At 31.0% G+C, this 25,951-nt stretch overlaps 5 protein-coding genes and 1 long non-coding RNA gene across 15 annotated transcripts in view; 1 reads left to right on the forward strand and 5 right to left on the reverse strand.

The window, feature by feature from the left end:
* LOC139814702 (uncharacterized) overlaps positions 1-25,951 on the forward strand; it is a 40,424-nt gene that overhangs the window by 7,750 nt on the left and 6,723 nt on the right. The gene's annotated exons all lie outside the window — the stretch shown is intronic.
* Positions 130-4,639, reverse strand: LOC139814268 (cytochrome P450 6k1-like). Of its 2 annotated transcripts, XM_071780405.1 has the most exons (6): positions 3,772-4,639; positions 2,051-2,585; positions 1,465-1,827; positions 1,103-1,287; positions 558-849; positions 130-434 (listed from the first exon to the last, which is right to left on the reverse strand). In XM_071780405.1, the coding sequence occupies exons 2-6, from the start codon at positions 2,571-2,573 to the stop codon at positions 259-261; spliced, it is 1,539 nt and encodes a 512-aa protein (XP_071636506.1). In that variant the 5' UTR covers positions 2,574-2,585; positions 3,772-4,639; the 3' UTR covers positions 130-258. The 2 variants fall into 2 exon arrangements, with proteins under 2 accessions (XP_071636506.1, XP_071636505.1); XM_071780404.1 differs by having other exon boundaries at positions 2,051-4,639.
* LOC139814264 (cytochrome P450 6k1-like) lies at positions 5,205-11,064 on the reverse strand. 4 transcript variants are annotated; one of them, XM_071780396.1, is made up of 7 exons: positions 8,875-9,010; positions 7,920-8,450; positions 7,170-7,538; positions 6,783-6,967; positions 6,254-6,542; positions 5,927-6,135; positions 5,205-5,351 (listed from the first exon to the last, which is right to left on the reverse strand). In XM_071780396.1, exons 2-6 carry the CDS (start codon positions 8,434-8,436, stop codon positions 5,957-5,959), a joined length of 1,539 nt encoding a protein of 512 aa, XP_071636497.1. In that variant the 5' UTR covers positions 8,437-8,450; positions 8,875-9,010; the 3' UTR covers positions 5,205-5,351; positions 5,927-5,956. The 4 variants fall into 4 exon arrangements, with proteins under 4 accessions (XP_071636497.1, XP_071636499.1, XP_071636498.1 ...); XM_071780398.1 differs by lacking the exons at positions 5,205-5,351; positions 8,875-9,010 and adding an exon at positions 10,917-11,064 and having other exon boundaries at positions 5,823-6,135; XM_071780397.1 differs by lacking the exon at positions 5,205-5,351 and having other exon boundaries at positions 5,823-6,135; positions 8,959-9,083.
* On the reverse strand, positions 13,445-16,524 carry LOC139814265 (cytochrome P450 6k1-like). Of its 3 annotated transcripts, none has more exons than XM_071780401.1 (6): positions 16,466-16,524; positions 15,435-15,970; positions 14,949-15,317; positions 14,597-14,781; positions 14,199-14,487; positions 13,445-13,989 (listed from the first exon to the last, which is right to left on the reverse strand). In XM_071780401.1, exons 2-6 carry the CDS (start codon positions 15,952-15,954, stop codon positions 13,808-13,810), a joined length of 1,545 nt encoding a protein of 514 aa, XP_071636502.1. In that variant the 5' UTR covers positions 15,955-15,970; positions 16,466-16,524; the 3' UTR covers positions 13,445-13,807. The 3 variants fall into 3 exon arrangements, with proteins under 3 accessions (XP_071636502.1, XP_071636500.1, XP_071636501.1); XM_071780399.1 differs by having other exon boundaries at positions 16,458-16,475; XM_071780400.1 differs by lacking the exon at positions 16,466-16,524 and adding an exon at positions 16,202-16,396.
* Positions 18,212-21,413, reverse strand: LOC139814487 (cytochrome P450 6k1-like). Of its 3 annotated transcripts, none has more exons than XM_071780762.1 (6): positions 21,299-21,413; positions 20,269-20,805; positions 19,793-20,161; positions 19,431-19,615; positions 19,033-19,321; positions 18,212-18,760 (listed from the first exon to the last, which is right to left on the reverse strand). In XM_071780762.1, the coding sequence occupies exons 2-6, from the start codon at positions 20,789-20,791 to the stop codon at positions 18,579-18,581; spliced, it is 1,548 nt and encodes a 515-aa protein (XP_071636863.1). In that variant the 5' UTR covers positions 20,792-20,805; positions 21,299-21,413; the 3' UTR covers positions 18,212-18,578. The 3 variants fall into 3 exon arrangements, with proteins under 3 accessions (XP_071636863.1, XP_071636862.1, XP_071636861.1); XM_071780761.1 differs by having other exon boundaries at positions 21,295-21,412; XM_071780760.1 differs by lacking the exon at positions 21,299-21,413 and adding an exon at positions 21,188-21,230.
* On the reverse strand, positions 22,315-25,347 carry LOC139814236 (cytochrome P450 6k1-like). Of its 2 annotated transcripts, none has more exons than XM_071780355.1 (6): positions 25,242-25,347; positions 24,209-24,745; positions 23,737-24,105; positions 23,385-23,569; positions 22,985-23,273; positions 22,315-22,712 (listed from the first exon to the last, which is right to left on the reverse strand). In XM_071780355.1, exons 2-6 carry the CDS (start codon positions 24,729-24,731, stop codon positions 22,531-22,533), a joined length of 1,548 nt encoding a protein of 515 aa, XP_071636456.1. In that variant the 5' UTR covers positions 24,732-24,745; positions 25,242-25,347; the 3' UTR covers positions 22,315-22,530. The 2 variants fall into 2 exon arrangements, with proteins under 2 accessions (XP_071636456.1, XP_071636457.1); XM_071780356.1 differs by having other exon boundaries at positions 25,234-25,308.

Here is a 25,951-nt window from a genome sequence, read left to right on the forward strand (position 1 = left end):
GCAATTCAATTGAGAAACTTAGACAATCTTTGCTTTGGGATACAATCCGAGTTATTAATTTCCGGTGTTTGTTATTAATATCGTACATTGGTTGATTTTATAAATTATTTTAGAGCGCAAAGAATAGAATATCTAGCACAACATATTTATTTCTATTAATTTTTACATTCGATCACAGATTTCTTATCAAAACGCTGCTTGAGTCCATAAAAAGATAATAATACATATACTTCGTCTAAAAAAGTATTCCGTCAAGTTTTAAATAGCATTAGTATTAAGTTTTCGGACATTGAGATATAATACACCGTTTAATGGCAATGACATCGGTTCTCTTGGATCAATTTTTACCGAAGTTTTCGCGCACGATTCCACTTCGTATTTGCTCAAGATCATAAGCAGTGTTAACTTTATTTGTATAAGCCCGAAGCGTCGACCTACAAAACATATAACAGTATAATATTCCAAAATATTTTAACGAAGAAGAACTGAACAAATGTATATTATTATCTTAATATATAAAAAGCTTATATTTTATATTAAAATTTATTTTCTCTTACCTATACACTCATGTGAGCCTTCTCCAAATGGTAAATAGACGCCTGACGGTCTCTTACGTTTGTTCCTTTTTTTAAATCGCTCCGGATCGAATATATCGGGATTGGGGAAATATTCTGCATCATAGTGTAGGCCAAGTATCGAGATGTAAACCGGTGTACCTTCCTCAATTACGAGATCGTACTTTGGCACTTTATAATTTTTCGTAGCCATGCGATTTAGGAACCCCAATGGCGGATACATTCTCAAAGTTTCTGATACCACCATATCGAGATACGGTAATGACGTTTGTATCTGGTAATAATAAACAATGCATAAAAATAATTTTGTATTTAAATTAGAATTGCACATAGTCAAATTTTAAGATTTTCTCTTAATTTTTCACTTTCACTTTCACAGTTCACTTTCTCTGACTTAAAATATATTTTCTTTGCATTTTATAAATCATAAATATGTATAAAATTATATTAAAAAATATATATTACTAAAACTAATTTATAAAGATAAAAAATTTACGAGAGGAAAATAGTGGATGATAGTCACGTACCATGTCGTACGTAATTTTTCCATTGGATTTCTTGAGTGCTTTGAGAAGTTCTTTTCGCAGAGTTTTTTGAATCTCAGGTTGAACTGCGAGTTGATACAACGCGAAGGCCGTAGTTGTTGAGCAGGTTTCAAAACCAAATAAGAAGAAACTAGCTGCTTGTGCCAAGAGATCATCGTCATCGAATGCTGAAATTTAATGCATCTTTAGAGTTTTGAAGGCTTTTGATACCTGCCGCGATTAAATTTAATTATCATGATTATTGATCGGACTTGATGGTTACTCTGATTTTGTCATTGTAAAGCCGTTATGTTATATACACATCTTTATTTATACTTATATATAAACTTAATTATTTCGCTTACTAAAGTCTTCAATCCTTTCTTCATAACTACTGTTCTTTTTGAGCTCGATCAGAATATCGATGAGATCGTTTCTCTTCTCGCCAGATTTCATGCGCCTCGTCATTGTCTGCCAGAAAATTTGACGCAGAAATACGGTCGTCTCTTTTTGGAACACTTTTAGTTTACCCATACTGGTTACACGTGGAAGGAAGAGCATGTGGAGCATCTCATAGCCACGGTTATATTTATCGTTTAACATTATTTTGCCAAGTTTGCTGAAAGGATCTTCGAACGTGTTTACGTCGAGTCCATAAGCAGTGCTCCAGATCACATCCACGGTTAATTTTGAACTTACATCCATTACGTCTGTTATTTGTCCATTACCTGCGGGCAAATCAATGTCATCAGTTGATTAAATTTGTTGTAGAAATATTATACTCATTTTCGCATTTTTATTATCACGGGCGAACATCTTCGTGCGTAGAATAACATAAATTATTTTAACATCACAAAAATTTTACAGATAATTGTGATTATAGTCACAATCTTTTCCTTCTTTCTAAATTTTCTAATTTCACGAATTGTTCAATAGACCCCTCCAACTTACCATCCAATTTCAGCGAATCAAGATATTTATCTAAATGCTTCCCGCATACTAGCATCAGATCAAACATTTTCTCCAGTGTGCTGTTATTAAAAAATGGCATCAATTTTGTTTTTAATTTCATCCAAGTTGGATTTTTGATGAAGAAAAGATTAGCGTAACCAATACGATCCTTTGGATCAGCCGAAGAGTACCGATCGTGGAAATAATGAAAGTCAGTTATCAAGACGTGATTAATGATTTCGCGATTGCGAAGCAACAAGAAGGGTACGCCAGAAATGTAGAAACCTATATAAGGTTTACTATTATCCTTCGCTCGATCGTAGAGTTCTTTTAGGAAGGATGACGGGGCTTTCTCTCGATTTAAACATTCGCCAAAATTACCGTTGAAAATTGTTGGTGTTATTTCCAGAACGCCTCGATTTTCCCAGTAGTTAAAATTGCGAGTCATGAGAAAGTAGATTATAATGAGAATTGTTAAAATTATTATGCCATCTAGGATCCAGTAGTTCGTCATGAACGCCATTTCGCAGCTTCTCTATAAAAATATATTTCTTACATTTGTATAAAAATAGAGAATGTTATATTTTAATATTTTAGAATAATGAAGAGAATTATCACTAACTTAGAAAATAATAATTAATCGGTATTTAAGAAAAAGTTCCATTTTGGGAACTCTAGAAGTATAAAGCAATTGCTATTTAATTGACAATTTAATACAAATTTAATACAAATTGTGCAATGCGTTTCGGCTCTACTTTGAACCGTCTTCAGCGAGGCGATGGTAGGTAAATTAATTAATCTTAAGCTATCCGACGAGCGTAAAGTAAATATACATAAAAATTGGACAAAAAAAAAATACAGTCTTTACATATACAATCAAATTCCGAACTTAAGGCAAATAAGAGCAAAACGCCGTTGTCAAAACGAGATTATATAAAATAGAAAAATTAACTTTAATACAAACATAAGTACAAATTACAGATTTATGTTTCCGACTCTCTTCAATGTAACAATTAAAATTTAAAACAATGTTAAATATACGTGCTTCAAATACGTATTATAAATTTTTATATACTGAGACATCAACAAACAGATGTTTCGACTATCAACAATACGATCACCTTCAGTGCGCAATACAGGGATGAGAATTTTTCCAACGAAAAAGTGCAAGTTAATGACAATTGTTAAATTAAGGCGGAAATAGCCTCTAAGTGCCTCTCAATAAGGTCACATAGTACACATGTAATTTATCGGCACAATTTTTTCTTATAATGCGAGATATTAATCCTTTTTCCGTTGGAATTTTGCAATTGTCATCAATTTGCGATTTTCCGTTGGAATAATTCTTATCCGTATATTGCGCACTGAAGATGATCGAAAATCAAAACGTGTTTGTTTCTCAGTTTACTAATTTATATAATACATATTTTAAACACGTGTTCCCAGCTTTGTTCGCTATATAGCCCTATCCTCTTATATTGTTTTTATATAAATTTAGTAATGTTTAATGTTAAAAATTAAAATTCGGTTATAATCTTAAAATCGTCAAAATAAAATGAAAATGACGTGTACTTTAAATCAGTGGTCACGACGCGAAGTTTGTTAACAAAATCAACCAGTGGTATTGACTGCTGCCTTTTATAAATAAAAAATCATGTCAAAGGAATTAACTCTAATAAATAGTAATTCTTAGGTGGTATGGGATAATGTAATCTACTTACCTAACAGTCAACAATCACTAGTGTTTGAGTTTGATACGAGACAACGCTTTCTGTCTAAGATCAGCGCAACGACTGAAGGTTTAGCCTCGATTACAAGGTAAAAATGGTACCAACCAATATCATGAAGTAATATGTATAAAGGAAAGAAGTTTGTCAATAAATAAAACAAGAAAATAAATAAAAACAAATAGAAGATGTCAGTTATATGGAAGTCTCTCAACAGTCTCTCGGTGAATAATAATCAATCATTACAAAGGCATATCTAATGTGTCCTTTTGTAGGTTAATTCTAATATTTTGTAAAATAATTTAGAGATACTTTTTTAAATGTAGGATTTTCCAATATCTAGGATTTTAATATTATTTCAGATAAATTCGTGCCCATTCAATCTAAAAAAATTTAAAATTATAGGATAGTCTCTATTATTTTGGCTAATTGTAAGTTGGTTGCGATACTTGTTAACCCAAAAACGAGCACGTGGCACGTGGCACGTGTGCCACGTGGGGTGATTTACCCAGTGTCGAAAAACTGAAGCTCATGTCATAGTAAGTTTCTTTATCGATCGACAATCCGTATCTACCTTTCATTCGAAGGTTCCGAGACCTAATGCGTATAATAAAAAGAATTAAGAACATGTAGCTAAAGGACAGACCTATTAATACTTGCTGGTGTATAAAAATAGCCATAGATGACCGTTTACGCTACAAAAATTAGTAAAATATGTTAAGAATTCATATTATAAATTCGTTGCTACCATGCTTTAGACTCGTATTAGTTACGAATTGAATTTTTATATTTAATTTTTATACTAAATTAATTTTCGATTCTACTCTATTTCTATGTAAGAAAACGTGTTGAATGCGACAAAATTATCTGATTTTAAAACATAGACAATAAAAACTGGAGAATTAAGTATTACTGAATTGTAGTCAAAACTTTTTCTATGTGTAAACAGTAAAATCAATAATTTATATGATAATAAAGCGCAGCGGTGTATTTAAAATATTATTTAAATTATGATTTAAAAACCGAATTTAAATTATTTAGATAACGTTTAATTAAAACACATAATAATACATATATGTTAAATAAAAACACGAATTTATATTATAAAACACGATTTTTGAGACATTCAAGTTCTTTTTCCAAATTGTAATGGCGTTGAACCCTCGTCTTCTTTCTTCAAAATAATTGATCTATTATTTGAGAACAGAAACATTCAAGTAATATAATATATGGCAGTAGGATCGAGCGTATTTTAGCGCACTCCAGTTCAATGACGAAGGTATTATTTAAATTAATTACTATATCTTTATTACAAACATCAATAATCACTGAGTGTATTGATGTTGTATGCATGAAGATAACATAAAGCCCAAAGATAAGTTCACAAAAATTATCGCTAGTTATATGTAGTACTGCTTTGACGCAAGATATATATATATATATATATATATATATATATATATATATGTAATGTTCTTAAAGCCTGAAGGTATACTGCGCAATCATCATGTTGTAATAACTGGGCGTACTCATTTCTCACTCTTCTGAACATGAGCTAGCAATCGCTTGTCTCCCTTTATAGGACAAAAATGAGTTATTTTTAACAAGATATGATTTCTCGCTATATAAAAATTTTTGAAATATAACACATACCATGAGGAAAACATTTAAAACGAAAAAAATTTTAATTTTTATATTATAAATAAAAATGTAGATAAATTGTTAAACGCAGTTGTTAAGAATTACTGGATAATTAATCAATTTCCTAGTGTGCTATCGATTTATGGTGCAATAAACATAAATGCAACATTTTTACATTGCAAAATATAAGTTTAAAGTTAAAACTAAGTCTCCGTTGCCTGCTCTATTTGATATTTATAATTTTATATTTGTAATTACAATTTAAATGAGAAAACTTAGATAATGCTTTGCTTTAAGATACAATCCGAGTTATTAATTTCCAGTATTCGCTATTAATATCGTACATTAATTAATATTAAACATTAATTTAAAACGTAAAAAAAAAACAGAATATTCATAGTAAGTACAACTTATTTATATGTATTTATTTCTATTAATTTTTACATTTGTTCACAGAATTCTTATCAAAATGCTGCTTGCGTCCTTCCGAAAAAATGATAGTACATACCTTTCGTCTAAAGAAGCATTTTGTCATGATTTAAATAGCATTATTAATTTTTCGGAAATTAAGATATATTACACCGTTTAGCGGCACTGTCATGGCTCCTTTTGGATCAATTTCCACTGGTATCGAAGTTTTCTCGCACGGTGTTACCTCGTATTTACTCAAGACCATAAGCAGTGTTAACTTTGCTTGCAAAAGTCCGAAGCGATTGCCTACAAAATATATAATAATATAATATTCTATATTATTTTAACAAAGAATAAGTGAAGAAATATATAGATATTAATATCGTAATACATATAAAGATTATATTATAGTCGATTTTCTTACCTATACATGCATGTGGGCCTTCTCCGAATGGGAAATAAACGCATGGCGGTCTGTTACGTTTGTTCTCCTCGTTAAATCGCTCTGGATCGAATTTATTGGGATTGGGGAAATATTCCGGATCATAGTGTAGGCCAAGCATCGAGATGTAAACCGGTGTACCCTTCTCAATTACGAGATTGTACTCCGGCATTTTATAAGTTTGATTAGCCACACGATTTAGGTATCCCAATGGCGGGTACATTCTCAAAGTTTCTGAGACTACCATATCGAGATATGGTAATGACCATGCCTGTTAATAAAAAATGTTATAAAAATGTTATAAAAATAATTTTTTATTTAAATTTTAATTACAAATAATCAAACTTTAAGACTTTATTTTAATTTTAAGTTTATTTTCTGTGACTTAAAATTATTTTTTCTTGCATAAATTATATAAATATAAGATTATATTAAAGAATATATTGCTAAAAATAATTTATGAAGATAAAAAAATTAGAAGAGGGAAATGGCGGATGATAATTGCACATACCATGTCGTATGTGATTTTTCCATTGGATTTCTCGAGTGCCTCGAGAAGTTCTTTTCGCAGAGTGTTTTGAATCTCGGGTTGCACCGCGAGTTCATACAACGCAAAGGCCGTAGTCGTTGAAGAAGTTTCAAAACCAGCTGAAAAGAAACTAGCTGCTTGTGCCAAGAGATCATCGCCATCGAATGCTGAAATTTATTTTTATCCGATAGATTATTAAAGACTCTTATTATACTTGCTACAATTAACTTTATTATTAGTATTATTAATCTGTTAGTTGATCTAATTTATTATTAGCCATTACATTCCACATCTCTATTTCGTCTTTATTAAGTATAATGTAAAGTAAAAAAATGTTTACATAGACAAAGTTAATTTTAGTTCACTTACAGAAATCTTTAAGATCCTGATCACTGTTACTATTTTTGAGTTCGATAAGGATATCGATGAGATCGTTCCTCTTTATGCCAGATTTCATGCGCTGAGTGAGCGTCTCCCAAAACACTTTACGCAGAAAGTCAGTTGGCTCTTTGCCGAACATCTTTATTCGTGCCAAACGGACTATAGTTGGAAGGAAAAATATCGCGAGCATCTCAAAGCCGCGGATAACGTCATATTGAAATATCATTTTGCCGTATTTGCGGAATTCTGCGTCCGGATCTTTGAACGAATTCACGTCGAGCCCGTATGCGGTGCTGCCGATTATGTCCGTGGCAAATCTGGCGGTTAGATCTCTTACTTCTATCGTCTTTCCGTTACCTGCCATCAATGTTACTAATTTAATTCTTTTATTTATGAATATCTTACACTAATTCCCATGTTTTTATCGTCATAAAATGAATTAATTCTCTACAGTGATCATTACATTTTGCTCCCACATTGAATACTATCTCCAATTTTTCAATAAAGTTCGAATTGGTTTTAGTGACGTTACAATTTAACTTATAAATAAATTAACAAGCTCGACCGTATATTAGCACATTTACTTAATTGTTTATTACAATCGATCATGACTCTCTAAATATAATTTTTAATTATCAGTTTTTATTATTATATGCAGTTTAATATACAATTTTATAATATTAAAACTTTAAATTCCTTATACTTTATGTTCAAGTATATGAATTATTCAACACTTACCTTCCAAATTTAGTGAGTCTAGATGTTCATCTAAATTCTTTACGCATACTAACATTAAGTCGAACATTTTCTTCATTTTGCCAGACGTGAAGAATGGCGTCAGTTTCGTTCTTATCGCCTTCCAGGTTGGATTTCTTATAAAGAAGAGATTTGCATAGCCTATACGATCGTTCGGATCCGCCGATATGTATCGGTCGGAGAAGTAATTGAAATCTTTCACTAAAACGTTCTTGACGATTTCTCGATCGCGTATCAGCAAGAAAGGTTTGTCCAATACGTAGAAGCCCACATAAGGTTCCTTTGTTTCTTCATAGATATCTTTTAGGAAATATGCCGGGGCTTTTTTCAGGAATAGACACTCTTTGAAATTGCCGAAGAAAGGCGTAGGTGTTATTTGGAAAATGCCTCTCTTCTTCCAATACTTGAATTTGCGTGTCATGTAGAGGTAAGCGGTTATCATGAGAGTCATAAGAATTATCATCCCATCCAGGCCCCAATAACCCGTTATGAGTGCCATTGTACACAGTTCGCCTATAAAAACATTCTTTGTTATATTTATTTAGAAAAAAAATTGATGATAATATGAATGACCCGTTGCCAATGTTCGTTAGCATAGATTATGTCGCAAATAATTGGTATATCTTTGAACTCAACATACATTAGGCACTAATACAGATATTAATTTATATTATATAAGCTACAGATTTTGATTACAAAACAAATCTATATATTTTATAAACATTTAAATATTAATACTCAATTATTAATACTCAATTACATTTAAATATAAAAATGCAAGCACGCGTTAATTAAAGGTACATAAATTTTCAAACACTTGACTCCCTTGTTAAACTCGAATCTGTAGATTAATATCAATAGATAAATCTATGAATTAATATTTAATAGACACTCGATCAATTATCACAAAGAGATATCGTTGATGGAAGCGTCATACCTAGGATAAAAAATTTAATAATAAGATTATTTTTTAAATTCACTGTCACACTATTGAATGAAACACAGAAACTCACATACGTACTATCAAACGCTAATAACTTCCAGCAGTTATAAGAGATGAGTGAACATTTTCTATCATACGTGCGTAAATACATTTATCCGTTTCAACATTTTAAACTCCCTGATTTTTCAGAGATATATGCTGTTATCTTATCTTATATATATGTATGTATATATATTTTTTGTAATGGTATGACACAATGAATGTGCCGTTCTTAATGATAATTTCGATTACACACAACATTATAGATTATTATATAGATTATTATCAATTATCAATTATCTGACTTTGTTTTTATATCAATAAATATCAATTAATATCAATAAATACCAATAAATATCAGATTTATTAATAAAGTTAATACATTGGTTGACAAAACATATGTAGAGTTGCATTGTTATTCCCATTTTTATTACTATACTATAATAACATACACTAATAGAAATTTGATTAATATATTTAATATGCTAGAGATAATTATTAATTATGTAAACTAATTGAGAAATAACAAGTTTTTCTTCGGAGATTACTTATTTTGTTAATTATAAATCTTTACTCAAAATGTTTTCTTTTCTTTCTTTCAAGACATAAAAATATTTCTTTCTTCTAATAATTACAATTATTTTTCTGTTTATTATTGAGTGCTATGTTAAGTACTATTAAAAACAGTTTGAATAGACACTTAAATATTTATTACATCTTTATGAGTGTAAAATTCCGGCAGTTTTCTTCGACGTTATAAGAGCTGAGTGAACATTTTCTAGCATACGCACAAATATATCTATCATGCGTTTTAACCTCTCAAGCCCCCCTATTTTTCAGAGATATATGTGTCATCTTATCTTATACTAGTTTAAGCTTGACGGCGTTACCCGTCGAGGAATCCGTGAAAACACATTTTACCTCTTTTCACCCCGTTAGGGATCGAATTTCTAAAAATCTCTTCTTAGTGAGTGCTTACGTCATGGAAGGAATATACTTGCCGAATTTCATGTTTCTGTTTAGGAGTTTGGGTTGGGCGTTGATGAGTCAGTCGGGACATTTGTTTATATATATACATATATATATATATATATATATATAGATTTATTTTGATAACATTGCAATTGGAGCTCATCTTGTGAAAATATAATACTAATCTTTCCAATTATCTAATCATTTCAAACAATAACTAAGGAATAATTACTAAGATTCTATTTTGCATTCTCTTTAAATACTAAATGCATACTGTAAAGTACTTGTGTAAATAATATCTTTAGAAATTTCCATTTGATAGAGTGTGGCGCAATAATGACTGTAATAATACAAAATACAAAACATATCTTAAGATATCGCGAGCGCATAATCCGCGTGCGTGTCTGTTTATTACATTTGCATTACTTTGCATTTCTCTTAGATAAAGAGTTGACCCACACTAGATAAATGAGGATATCTGTTTCAAAGTCACACTCGACTATAATTTTACAAATATGTTAAAGGAGCGGATTAAAAAACATATCTTTATATCAACGGGCAAATTTTAAAATTGATTATTATTAACCGAGAGTAAATAATGGTGGAATAAGTTTTGAACATTTTTACATATGACATATAATAAATTTTGCAGCAATAATGTTGGTCTTTTTACTTAAGGACACGAATAAAGAAGGATTTATTAGCATTTCCTACGATATCAAGAAAATGAGTGCCATTTTGCAGTGTGTTGCTCTATAAAAATATTCTTTTTTGCACTTATGTGAAAGAACGTTATGCTTCGATGACTTGCAGATGGAATTGGTGAAAAGTTACTTTAACTTTGGCAACACGCTACCTCGGATATGTTCAAAAGTTAATGTTTGTGCGTGCGGTCGATCACAGGTAATTGTCACTTAATGGTATAATGTGATATATGATACAAAAAATATAATATCATCGTGGGAGTTAAAAGACTTAATGGCTAAAAATTAGCTTTTATCAACAAATTATAAATTGACTCTCACCGTCGAGTGGAACACGGAATATTTAAAAACTACAATACGAAATATTCAATGTTAATACGACAATTTTCACGAGTTACAGAAGTAGAATGAACTACGGTGTCATGCATGCAGCTTTATTTATGCGTTGCAACTTCCCTTCTTTAGCTTCTTCGCGTTTTCCCTCATTATATCAATGTACATTGTTATTTTAATGCGGGTCTGAGATTACACACGCAACTCTTAATCACTGTGCTTAACATTCGAGGCATTTATATTGCTGTATCTGCTCGACATATCAGGATACGTCATTTTTATAATTATCTATAATTTTGTGTAGTAGACAGTCGACTGACATTAACTCAGCACATGCAAATAATTCGATTTGCTCATTGATAATCGTTTCGTGCCATAGGGCGACTTCGGATTAAATCGATTAACTTCATTGGCGATTAATTTATTACACACCATTAACAGAAGATTAGATTAGAAGTGATAAGTTAAAGCTACAAATTTTGGTGTAATAATTAAGTCGCCAATTAAGTTAATTAGGATTTAATCTAAGCTGATAATTGTTTATCACTAAAAATGATTGTACTTGCAAACATTCTACTACATGCGAGTTTTTAATCAACCACATTCAAAGGAGTTGCAATTCAAATTATTTGCAACATAGCAAAAAGATTTCTTCCTAGTGATTGTTATCATTTCATCCTAGTGATTGTTAACTAATTTATTATTTCTGCACTTGCTTATTTCTGAAAAGAGTTTTACAAAAACGTATCACGTAGAAATTTAGTTCAAATCTTTGATTAGACAAATCTAAATAATTATATTTAGCATAATGTATTTCTTGTACTAATTTCTTTTCGTATTTTTTAATAATTTGATCGCGAAATATGGATAGTTGCATAATCGTTTATAACTTCCGTAGTTATTTTGTAACCTGTGCTGTTTTGTAAGAGTGCTATTGTGATACAGCACAGAAGCTTGCATCAGAGACACATAAACTATAAGTTTATGTTAAATTTTATATCTAACTTTCTAGATTAGTAATTCCCAATTTTTTTAACTTTGATTCAATTAATTAAATAAAATCTTCAACTTGTATCCGGGCAATACCTTCCCGACAATTGTTATCAAAATGAGCTCTTGAAGAGGTTACATCTGAAAGCTGATGTTTCACAACACTATCTAAAAGATAACATAATGATATCATATTTTTAACTAAGGTATCGATTTTAAAGGAGATAAAGGTATCATATAAATGATATCTTGAAGAACACTTAAACTCTTAATAAAAAAATTATCTCAGCCGGTCACCTATCCGAGTACAGTACTAGGTCCAATGTACATTATTTGATTTTGATGATCGAATGGACTAGTGGCGATCCTCTGATTTTGACGCTTCCTTCTTACTTATACTTGTCTACAACATATCTTTAAAGTATTCAAAAACCTTGTAATGATATATTAACTGGCAAATATTTAAAACATTTGATATACAATATAAATATTAATAATATTAATTAATATTAACTAATTAATATTAATATAGGATTTATATATTCAAAACAATATAATATAAAATATAATATTAATATAATGACGTGTTAATAATGAGAATGCCGAAATTTAGTTATTATTATATATATATATATATATATATATATATATATGTATATATATCTCTTTCTCGTTACGTTCAATGCTTATGCGGATATCATTTTGTTTATGAATTGCGTCGCTGATTTAAAAAATTACAAGGAAGTAGCGTATTAAATAGCATGACTGTAACGTCTTCCTATGTGGAAAGATTAGTTAATTATTGTTTATAATTTTGTGACTATTCTACTCATAAATATAAGTAAAATTTAATATTTTTTTGTTCTATAATAAAACTTACACCGCAGAAGATGAGAAAAATTCGATCAGGTAAATTTTCTTAAAACGTATTTGTTTGTATCATACATGCTGTAAATAAAAGACGAATAAAAGACGTGAATAAAAGAGACTCTCTTGCCGTGCTTGGCTTGCTATATCCCCAATACTTCGTTATAAACAAAATTTTTATAAAAAAATATCGCTGTATCACTATAATAGTTGACATTAAATATTCCTTATCTGTTAAAAATATTTTTTTTATGTTTTGTAATTATACCGTGTTATTACATATTACTTAAAAAGACATACAGTGATAGGGATACTTGTACATAGTCATACCATAAATTCTGTTCCTAAGAAAAATGAATTTATTTCATAACTAAAATAAAAAACAGCATGAAATGTACCTATACATATTTTATTGAATTGATCATATAAAATAATTATTGAATTGTAGTAAAAATAAGCTTCTACCTTTTATTACTTAACGTAAGAAATGGCGCGGTTACTTGCATTCTTCAAACGTGCTTCAAAAAGAAATAGGACGCAACATATAAAACCATCATAACTGATATCTGTTATGAAAGTTTCTGACTGAAGAAAAATATTATATTATTTTTCAATAACAAGGATATTGGATGAAAAAGAAGGAAATAAATTAATCCTTTTCATTATTAAATTTCATCATATATTTTCAAACATAATTCTACAGGAAGAATTATGTTAATTATATAATGGATAAAAATTATTTATTAGATTTTTTCTCTAATTTTGACATTGAACTGCTAAGCAGTATTTACACACAAGAAATAATTAATCTAATATTAATATATATAAAGCATGTCGCAAGCTATAAGTTTTATTTGTAATTAAAATAAATCTTTGAAACTAATAAAATTTTTTCTTTATAACTAACATAATTTTAGTTCAATATTCATTTATCACTGTAAAAATTGTGTGTTTGAAATATTATTGTGTGCGTCGCGTGGCTTGAAAACAGTGAAATGACTGTATTAATATATTATCAAATATTAATTAGCGTAGGTATTAACCTTTCGAATATTGAGATATAGACCGCCACCCATTGGTGATGTCATGGTACCTTTCGGATCGATAATCATTGGTATTAGAGTTTTCTCGCTTGGTGTTACTTCATATTTGCTCAAAACTGTACAGATTCCCAACTTTGATTGTAAAAGTCCCATACGAGTACCTGTGGGATGAATAACAGTGCATACCGTAAGACGTCTCATAATATTCTAACTCTCTTATAATTAAGAATGATATATATAAATAATTCATGTAATTCGTGTAATTCATTTAAAAAATGTAAATTTATATTTTAGCTGATTTATTTTTAACTTCATAGCTGCACCACACAATCCCGCTTTAATTTTCGCAATTAAAACCGATGGACTTCACCTATACACGCATGTGGGCCTTCTCCAAATGGAAGATAGAGACATGACGGTCTGTTACGTTTGTTCTCCTCGGTAAATCGTTCCGGATCGAATTTATGCGGATCAGGAAAGTGTTCCGGATCATAGTGCATGCCAATCATCGAGATAAAAATTGGTGTGTCCTTCTCGATAACTAGATCGGAATTCGGCACTTTGTAGGTTTCCATTGTTGTGCGGTCTAGGAACGGCAACGGCGGATACATCCTCAAAGTTTCAGATACCACCATGTCGAGATACGGTAGTGACAGGATCTAATGACATGCACGTGAATAAGATGGATACTTTAAGCTTGACAATATTAAAGTCATTTTTGTTTTGCTAAAATTTTTTTGAAAAAGAAACGTATGTGTGTTTGCATACCATGTCGTATGTGATTTTGCCACCGGTTTCATCGAGCGCATCAATAATTTCTTTTCTAAGTCTGTCTTGTATTTCCGGATGCACCGCAAGTTCGTACAAAGTGAAAGCTATTGTCGTTGAGGAGGTTTCAAAACCAGCCGTGAAGAAAACAGCTGCTTGCGCTACTAGATCGTCTCCGTCAAATTCTAAAAGTTTCAATTCACACCTCTTCAAATTTTGCAAAATTTTTATTGCGTATCATAATTAAGCTTTAGCTATTGGATCTATTGCTTAGACAAATTGAGCGGGTATTTTGATTTTTTAAATGTAAACTGACGAATTTATGCATTAGCTTGATGAATCTTTTGCTTACTAAATCCTCCAATGTCTTGATCTTCGTGATTTTTTTTTAGTTCAATAAGGATATCAATGAGATCATTTCTCTTTTCGCCAGACTTCATGCGTTGAGTGATCGTCTCCCAAAAGACTTTACGTAAAAAAGCAGTGGCATCCTTGCCAAACAACTTCATACCGGCCATACCAACTATATTTGGAAGGAAGAACATGGCGAAAAATTCAAAACCACGGATAATGTTGAAAGTAAAAATCATTTTGCCGTATTTTCGGAACTCGGCATCTGGATTATTTAGCGAATTCACGTTGAGTCCATAGGCAGTAGTGCCGATTATGTCCGTAGAGAATTTGGCAGCTAACTCTTTTATTTCCATTTCCATTCCTTTACCTGCCATCAATCGTATTCTTATTACTGTTTCAATTTATTCAGTCGTAATTGTAATCATTATGCCCTTAGATATATGTAACTCCATGCATAAATTTAGCTTCCAATTAATTTACTTACCTTCTAATTTCAACGATTCGAGATACGTATTTAGATTGTCACCGCATTCTAACATTAGTTCGAACATCTTCTTTAGCTTTCCGGACGTGAAGAATGGCGACAACTTCGTTCTTAACAACTTCCAGGCTGGATTTTTGAGAAAAAAGAGATTGGCATAACCCAAACGATCATTCACATCGGGCGAGCCGTATCGGTTAGCGAAGTAATTGAAATCTTTTATTAAGACGTTTTTAACGAATTCCTGATCGCGAACCAACAAGGCCGGTTTGTCTAATATATAAAAGCCTGTACAAGGCAATCCCTTTCCTTGATCATAAAGATCTTTCAGAAGAAATCCGGGAGATTTCTTTAGGAACACACAATCCGTGAAATTGCCAAAAAATGGTGTCGGTGGCGCTTCCAAGACGCCTCGTTTCTTCCAGTAGTTGAATTTGCGTGTCATGTAAAGATAGGCAGTTATAATGAGAGTCGTCAGAACTATAATGCCGTCTAGGCCCCAATAAGCCGTTATGAGTGCCATTGAATACACAGTTCGCCTATATAAAATCATTCTTTGTTATATTTATTTAAAAAAAATACATGATAATATGAATAACCCGTTGCCAATGTTCATTAGCGTAGATTATGTCGCAAATAATTGATATATCTTTGAACTCAACATACATTGGGCACTAATACATGTATTAAATTATGTTATAAGCTACATATTTTGATTACAAAACAAATCTATATATTTTATAAACATTTAAATATTAATACTCAATTACATTTAAATACAAAAATGCAAGCACGCGTTAATTAAAGATACATAAATTTTCAAACACTTGACTCCCTTGTTAAACTCGAATCTGTATATTAATATCAATAGATAAATCTATAAATTAATATTTAATAGACACTCGATCAATTATCACAAAAAGATATCGTTGATGGAAGCGTCATAACCCAGGATAAAAAAAATTTAATAATAAGATTCTTTTTTAAATTCACTGTCACACTATTGAATGAAACACAGAAACTCACATACGTACTATCAAACGTTAATAACTTCCAGCAGTTATAAGAGATAAGTGAACATTTTCTATATCATACGTGTAAATATATTTATCGATTTCAACATTTTAAACTCCTTGATTTTTCAGAGATATATGCTGTTATCTTATCTTATATATATGTATGTATATATATTTTTTGTAATGGTATGACATAATGAATGTGCCGTTCCTAATGATAATGTCGATTACACACAACATTATATAGATCTTTATATAGATTATTATCAATTATCAATTATCTGACTTTGTTTTTATATCAATAAATATCTATTAATATCAATAAATACCAATAAATATCAGATTTATTAATAAAGTTAATACATTGGTTGACAAAACATATGTAAAGTTGCATTGTTATTCCCATTTTTATTACTATACTATAATAACATACACTAATAGAAATTTGATTAATATATTTAATATGCTAGAGATAATTATTAATTATGTAAACTAATTGAGAAATAACAAGTTTTTCTTCGGAGATTACTTATTTTGTTAATTATAAATCTTTACTCAAAATGTTTTCTTTTCTTTCTTTCAAGACATAAAAATAGTTCTTTCTTCTAATAATTACAATTATTTTTCTGTTTATTATTGAGTGCTATGTTAAGTACTATTAAAAAAAGCTTGAATAGACACTTAAATATTTATTACATCTTTATGAGTGTAAAATTCCGGCAGTTTTCTTCGACGTAGAGACTGCAACTAACAATAAGTAAGTTTTTTTTAGGTTTTATGCTATTTTGTTTGGTCGAATACTCAAGAGCTCTTATAATAGTCATAATCATATCTTTATTTTTATTACACTATGTAATAATAAAAATAACTCTTATTTAAATTATTAAATCTCTCTCTCTCTCTCTCTCTCTCTCGTTTTCGTTACGTTCAATGCTTATGCGGATATCATTTTGTTTATGAATTGCATCGCTGATTTAAAAGATTAAAAGGAAGTAGCGTATTAAATAGCATGACTGTAACTTCTTTCTACGTAGAAAGAATAGTTAATTATTGTTTATAATTTGGTGACTATTCTACTCATAAATATAAGTAAAATTCAATATTTTTTTGTTCTATAATAATAAAACTTACATTGCAGAAGATGGGAAAAATTTGATCAGGTAAATTTTCTTAAAAGGTATTTGCTTGTATCATAACACACATGCTGTAAATAAAAGACGAATAAAAGACGTGAATAAAAGAGACTCTCTTGCCGTGCTTGGCCTGCTATATCGCAAATACATTGTTGTAAACAGAATTTTTATTTAAAAAATATCGCTGTGTCACTATTGTAGTTGACATTAAATATTCCTTATCTGTTAAAAATATTTTTTTATGTTTTGTAATTATATCGTGTTATTATACATTGCTTAAAAATAACATACAGTGATAAAGATACTTGTAATAGTCATACCATAAATACTGTTCCTAAGAAAAATAAATTTATTTTATAACTAAAATAAAAAACGGCATAAAATGTACCTATACATATTTTATTAAATAGATCATATAAAATAATTATTGAATTGTAGTAAAAATAAGCTTCTACCTTTTATTATTTAACATAAGCAATGGCGCGGTTGCTTACATTCTTCAAACGTGCTTCAAAAAGAAATAGAACAATAATCCATATAAATCCATCATAACTGATATCTTTTATGATAGTTCTGCTTATATTATTTTTGAATGCAAGGATATTGGATGAAAAAGAAGGAAATAAATTAATTCTTTTCATTGTTAGCTCATATATTTTTAAACATAATTCTACAGGAAGAATTATGTTAATTATATAGTGGATAAAAATTATTTATTAGATTTTTTCCTTAATTTTTACATTGAACTACTACGCAGTATTTACACATAAGAAATAATTAATTTAATATTAATATATATAAAGCATGTCTCAAGCTATAAGTTTTATTTGCAATTAAAATAAATCCTTGCAACTAATAAGATTTTTTCTTTATAACTAACATAATTTCAGTTCAATGTTCATTTATCACTGAAAAAATAGTGTATCTGAAATATCATTGTGTGCGTCGCGAAGCTTGAAAACAGTGTATTAATGATTGTATTAATATATTATCAAATATTAATTAGCGTGGGTATTAATCTTTCGAATATTGAGATATAGATCGCCACCTATTGGTGATGTCAAGAAAGCTTTCGGATCGATAACCATTGGTATTAGAGTTTTCTCGCTTGGTGTTACTTCATATTTGCTCAAAACTGTACAGATTCCCAACTTTGTTTGTAAAAGTCCCATACGAGTGCCTGTGGGATGAATAACAGTGCATACCGTAAAACGTCTCATAATATTCTAACTCTTATATAATTAAGATTGTAAATTCCATAATTACAAAGTCCAGTTGGATGAAGTTCATTCTAATCATTGCACACATACATAATGATATATATAAATAATTCATGTAATTCATGTAATGAGGTAAAAAAATGTAAATTTATACTTTGGCTGATTTATTTTTAACTTCATAGCTGCACACCAATCTCGTCTTAATTTTCGTAATCGAAACCGATGACCTCACCTATACACGAATGTGGGCCGTCTCCAAATGGAAGATAGAGACATGATGGTCGGTTACGTTTGTTCTCCTCGGTAAATCGTTCCGGATCGAATTCATGCGGATCAGGAAAGTGTTCCGAATCATAGTGCAGGCCAATCATCGGGATAAAAATTGGTGTGCCCTTCTCGATAACTAGATCGGAATTCGGCACCTTGTAGGTTTCCATTGTTGTGCGGTCTAGTAACGGCAACGGCGGATACATCCTCAAAGTTTCAGATACCACCATGTCGAGATACGGTAATGACAGGATCTAATGACATGCACATGAATAAGATGGATACTTAAACTTGACAATGTTAAAGTCATTTTTGTTTTGCTAAAATTTTTTGTAAAAAAGAAACGTATGTGTGTTTGCATACCATGTCGTATGTGATTTTGCCACCGGTTTCATCGAGCGCATCAAGAATCTCTTTTCTAAGTCTGTCTTGTATTTCCGGATGCATCGCAAGTTCGTACAAAGTGAAAGCTATTGTCGTTGAGGAGGTTTCAAAACCAGCCGTGAAGAAAGCAGCTGCTTGCGCTACTAGATCGTCCCCGTCAAATTCTAAAAGTTTCAATTCACACCTTTTCAAATTTTGAAACATTTTGAAAAATTTTTATTGCCTATCATAATTAAGCTTTAGCCATTGGACCTATTGCTTAGACAAATTGAGCAGGTATTTTGATTTTTTTTATGTAAATTGACGAATTTATGCATTAGCTTGAAGAATCTTTTGCTTACTAAATCCTCCAAGGTCCTGATTTTCGTGATTTCTTTTTAGTTCAATAAGGATATCAATGAGATCATTTCTCTTTCCTCCAGACTTCATGCGTTGAGTAATCGTCTCCCAAACGGCTTTACGTAAAAAAGCACTGATATCCTTTCCAAACGTTTTCACACGGGCCATACCAACTATATTTGGAAGGAAAAATATCGCGAAAAATTCGAAACTACGGATAATGTTGAAAGTAAAAATCATTTTGCCGTATTTTCGGAACTCGGCATCTGGATTATTTAGCGAATTCACGTTGAGTCCATAGGCAGTAGTGCCGATTATGTCCGTAGTGAATTTGGCAGTTAACTCCTTTATTTCCATTTCTATTCCTTTACCTGCCATCAATCATATTCTTATTATTCTTTCAATTTAGTATTCAGTCGTAATTGTGATCATTATGCCCTTTGATATATGTAACTCCATGCATAAATTCAGCACTTACCTTCCAATTTCAGCGATTCGAGACACGTATTTAGATTGTTACCGCATTCTAACATCAGTTCGAACATCTTCTTTAGCTTTCCGGACGTGAAGAATGGCGACAACTTCGTTCTTACCAACTTCCAGGCTGGATTTTTAAGAAAAAAGACATTGGCATAACCCATACGATCATTATTCGCATCAGGCGAGCCGTATCGGTCAGAGAAATAATTGAAATCCTTTATTAAGATGTTTTTAACGAACTCCTGATCGCGAACCAACAAGGCCGGTTTGTCAAATATATAAAAGCCTATACAAGGCAATCCCTTTCCTTGATCATAAAGATCTTTCATAAGAAATCCGGGAGATCTCTTTAGGAACACACAATCCGTGAAATTGCCGAAAAATGGTGTCGGTGGCGCTTCCAAGATGCCTCGTTTCTTCCAGTAGTTGAATTTGCGTGTCATGTAAAGATAGGCAGTTATAATGAGAGTCGTCAGAACTATAATGCCGTCCAGGCCCCAATAACCCGTTATGAGTGCCATTGTACACAGTTCGCCTATAAAAACATTCTTTCATTCTATATTTATTTAAAAAAAAATAGATGATAATATTAATGACCCGTTGCCAATGTTCATTAGCGTAGATTATGTCGAAAATAATTGGTATATCTCTGAACTCAACATACATTAGGCACTAATACAGATATTAATTTATATTATATAAGCTACAGATTTTGATTACAAAACAAATCTATATATTTCGTAAACATTTAAATATTAATACTCGATTAATTTTATATATAAAAATGCAAGCACGCGTTAATTAAAGATACATAAATTTTAAAACGCTTGACTCCTTTGTTAAATTTGAAGCTGTATATTAATATCAATAGATAAATCTATGAATTAATATTTAATAGACACTCGATCAATTATCACAAAAAGATATCGTTGATGGAAGCGTCATAACCCAGGATAAAAAATTTAATAATAAGATTCTTTTTTAAAATCACTGTCACACTATTGAATGAAACACAGAAACTCACATACGTATTATCAAACGCTAATAACTTCTAGGAGTTATAAGAGCCGAGTGAACATTTTCTAGCATTCGCGCAAATATATATCTATCATGCGTTTCAACCTCTCAATCCCCCCTATTTTTCTGTGATATATGTGTCATCTTGTCTTATACTAGCTTAAGCTTGACGGCGTTACCCGTCGAGGAATCCGTGAAAACACATTTTACCTCTCTTCACCCCGTTAAGGATCGAATTTCTAAAAATCCCTTCTTAGTGGGTGCTTACGTCATGGAAGGAATATACTTGCCGACTTTCATGTTTCTGTTTAGGAGTTTGGGCTGGGCGTTGATGAATCAGTCGGAACATTTGTTTATATATATATATATATATATAGATTTATTTTGATAACATTGCAATTGGAGCTCATCTTGTGAGAATTTAATACTAATCTTTCCAATTATCTAATCATTTCAAACAATGACTATAAGGAATAATTACTAAGATTTTATTTTGCATTCTCTTTAAATACTAAATGCATACTGTAAAGTACTTGTGTAAATAATATCTTTAGAAATTTCCATTTGAGTTACAGAAAAATAATATGTCGTATCAATGGTGACTTGTGGCTTCCGCGGAAATATTTAATTACCAAAATATCATTAATAAGCAATTATGCCATTAAAAATATGAAGATAATAGAGATTAAAAACAGGCATAAATCATAACTTGTTTCAAAATATACTGCGCGAAAAACATGCAACCTTCAAACGTACTTCAAAAAGAAATAGAACAAGATATAAAACCATCATAACTGATATCTGTTATGATAGTTCTGCTTATATTATTTTTCAATGCAAGGATATTGGATAAAAAAGAAGGAAATAAATTAATTCTTTTCATTGTTAGCTCATATATTTTCAAACATAATTCTACAGGAAGTATTATATTAATTATATAATAAATAAAAATTATTTATTAGGTTTTTTCCCTAATTTTTACATTGAACTACTACGCAGTATTTACATATAAGAAATAATTAATCTATTATTAATATATATAAAGCAGGTCTTAAGCTATAAGCTTTATTTGCAATTAAAATAAATCTTTGAATCTAATAAGATTTTTTTCTTTATAACTAACACATAATTTTAGTTCAATATTCATTTATCACTGTAAAAATTGTGTATTTAAAATATCATTGTGTGCGTCGCGTGACTTGAAAACAGTGTATTAATAACTGTATTAATATATTCTCAAATATTAATTAGCGTGGGTATTAACTTTTCGAATATTGAGATATAGATCGCCACCCATTGGTGATGTCAAGAAAGCTTTCGGATCGATAACCATTGGTATTAGAGTTTTCTCGCTTGGTGTTACTTCATATTTGCTCAAAACTGTACAGATTCCCAACTTTGTTTGTAAAAGTCCCATACGAGTGCCTGTGGGATGAATAACAGTGCATACCGTAAAACGTCTCATAATATTATAACTCTTATATAATTAAGATTGTAAATTCCATAATTACAAAGTCCAGTTGGATGAAGTTCATTCTAATCATTGCATACATACATAATGATATATATAAATAATTCATGTAATTCATGTAATGAGGTAAAAAAATGTAAGTTTATACTTTGGCTGATTTATTTTTAACTTTATAGCTGCACACCAATCCCGTCTTAATTTTCGTAATCGAAACCGATGACCTCACCTATACACGAATGTGGGCCGTCTCCAAATGGAAGATAGAGACATGATGGTCTGTTACGTTTGTTCTCCTCGGTAAATCGTTCCGGATCGAATTCATGCGGATCAGGAAAGTGTTCCGAATCATAGTGCAGGCCAATCATCGGGATAAAAATTGGTGTGCCCTTCTCGATAACTAGATCGGAATTCGGCACCTTGTAGGTTTCCACTGTTGTGCGGTCTAGGAACGGCAACGGCGGATACATCCTCAAAGTTTCAGATACCACCATGTCGAGATACGGTAGTGACAGGATCTAATGACATGCACGTGAATAAGATGGATACTTTAAGCTTGACAATATTAAAGTCATTTTTGTTTTGCTAAAATTTTTTTGTAAATAAGAAACATATGTGTGTTCGCATACCATGTCGTATGTGATTTTGCCACCGGTTTCATCGAGCGCATCAAGAATTTCTTTTCTAAGTCTGTCTTGTATTTCCGGATGCGTCGCAAGTTCGTACAAAGTGAAAGTTATTGTCGTTGAGGAGGTTTCAAAACCAGCCGTGAAGAAAACAGCTGCTTGCGCTATTAGATCGTCCCCGTCAAATTCTAAAAGTTTCAATTCACACCTCTTCAAATTTTGAAAAATTTTCATTGCGTATCATAATTAAGCTTTAGCTATTGGATCTATTGCTTAGACAAATTGAGCGGGTATTTTGATTTTTTAAATGTAAATTGACGAATTTATGCATTAGCTTGATGAATCTTTTGCTTACTAAATCCTCCAATGTCTTGATCTTCGTGATTTTTTTTTAGTTCAATAAGGATATCAACGAGATCATTCCTCTTTCCGCCAGACTTCATGCGTTGAGTGATCGTCTCCCAAAGGACTTTACGTAAAAAAGCACTAGCATCCTTTCCAAACGTTTTCACACGGGCCATACCAACTATATGTGGAAGGAAAAATATCGCGAAAAATTCGAAACTACGGATAATGTTGAAAGTAAAAATCATTTTGCCGTATTTTCGGAACTCAGCATCTGGATTATTTAGCGAATTTACATTGAGTCCATAGGCAGTAGTGCCGATTATGTCCGTAGTGAATTTGGCAATTAACTCCTTTATTTCCATTTCCATTCCTTTACCTGCCATCAATCGTATTCTTATTATTGTTTCAATTATTCAGTCGTAATTGTGATCATTATGCCCTTTGATATGTGTAACTCCATGCATAAATTCAGCACTTACCTTCCAATTTCAACGATTCGAGACACGTATCTAGATTGTCACCGCATTCTAACATCAGTTCGAACATCTTCTTTAGCTTTCCGGACGTGAAGAATGGCGACAACTTCGTTCTTAACAACTTCCAGGCTGGATTTTTGAGAAAAAAGACATTGGCATAACCCAGACGATCATTATTCGCATCAGGCGACCCGTATCGGTCAGAGAAGTAATTGAAATCCTTTATTAAGATGTTTTTAACGAATTCCTGATCGCGAACCAACAAGGCCGGTTTGTCTAATATATAAAAGCCTATACAAGGCAATCCCTTTCCTTGATCATAAAGATCTTTTAGAAGAAATCCGGGAGATCTCTTTAGGAACACACAATCCGTGAAATTGCCGAAAAATGGTGTCGGTGGCGCTTCCAAGACGCCTCGTTTCTTCCAGTAGTTGAATTTGCGTGTCATGTAAAGATAGGCAGTTATAATGAGAGTCGTCAGAACTATAATGCCGTCCAGGCCCCAATAAGCCGTTATGAGTGCCATTGTACACAGTTCGCCTATAAAAACATTCTTTGATATATTTATTTAAAAAAAAATAGATGATAATATGAATGACCCGTTGCCAATATTCATTAGCGTAGATTATGTCGAAAATAATTGGTATATCTTTGAACTCAACATACATTGGGCACTAATACAGATATTAATTTATATTATATAAGCTACAGATTTTGATTACAAAACAAATCTATATATTTTATAAACATTTAAATATTAATACTCGATTAATTTTATATATAAAAATGCAAGCACGCGTTAATTAAAGATACATAAATTTTCAAACACTTGACTTCTTTGTTAAACTCGAATCTGTATATTAATATATCAATAGATAAATCTATAAATTAATATTTAATAGACACCCGATCAATTATCACAAAAAGATATCGTTGATGGAAGCGTCATAACCCAGGATAAAAAATTTAATAATAAGATTCTTTTTTAAATTCACTGTCACACTATTGAATGAAACACAGAAACTCACATACGTACTATCAAACGCTAATAACTTCCAGCAGTTATAAGAGATGAGTGAACATTTTCTAGCATTCGCGCAAATATATATCTATCATGCGTTTCAACTTCTCAATCCCCCCTATTTTTCAGAGATATATGTGTCATCTTATCTTATACTAGCTTAAGCTTGACGGCGTTACCCGTCGAGAAATCCGTGAAAACACATTTTACTTCTTTTCACCCCGTTAGGGATCGAATTTCTAAAAATCCCTTCTTAGTAGGTGCTTACGTCATGGAAGGAATATACTTGCCGAATTTTATGTTTCTGTTTAGGAGTTTGGGTTGGGCGTTGATGAGTCAGGCGGGACATTTGTTTAAATATATATATATATATATATATATATATTTATTTTGATAACATTGCAATAAGAGCTCATCTTGTGAAAATATAATACTAATCTTTCCAATTATCTAATCATTTCAAACAATAACTAAGGAATAATTACTAAGATTCTATTTTGCATTCTCTTTAAATACTAAATGCATACTGTAAAGTACTTGTGTAAATAATATCTTTAGAAATTTCCATTTGAGTTACAGAAAAATAATATGTCGTATCAATGGTGACTTGTGGCTTCCGCGGAAATATTTAATTACCAAAATATCATTAATGAGCAATTATGCTATTGAATATAAAGATAATAGAGATTAAAAACAGGCATAAATCATAACTTGTTTCAGAATAT

Source organism: Temnothorax longispinosus, chromosome 6 (assembly GCF_030848805.1).
Source record: "Temnothorax longispinosus isolate EJ_2023e chromosome 6, Tlon_JGU_v1, whole genome shotgun sequence".
Taxonomy (NCBI): Eukaryota; Metazoa; Arthropoda; class Insecta; order Hymenoptera; family Formicidae; genus Temnothorax; species Temnothorax longispinosus.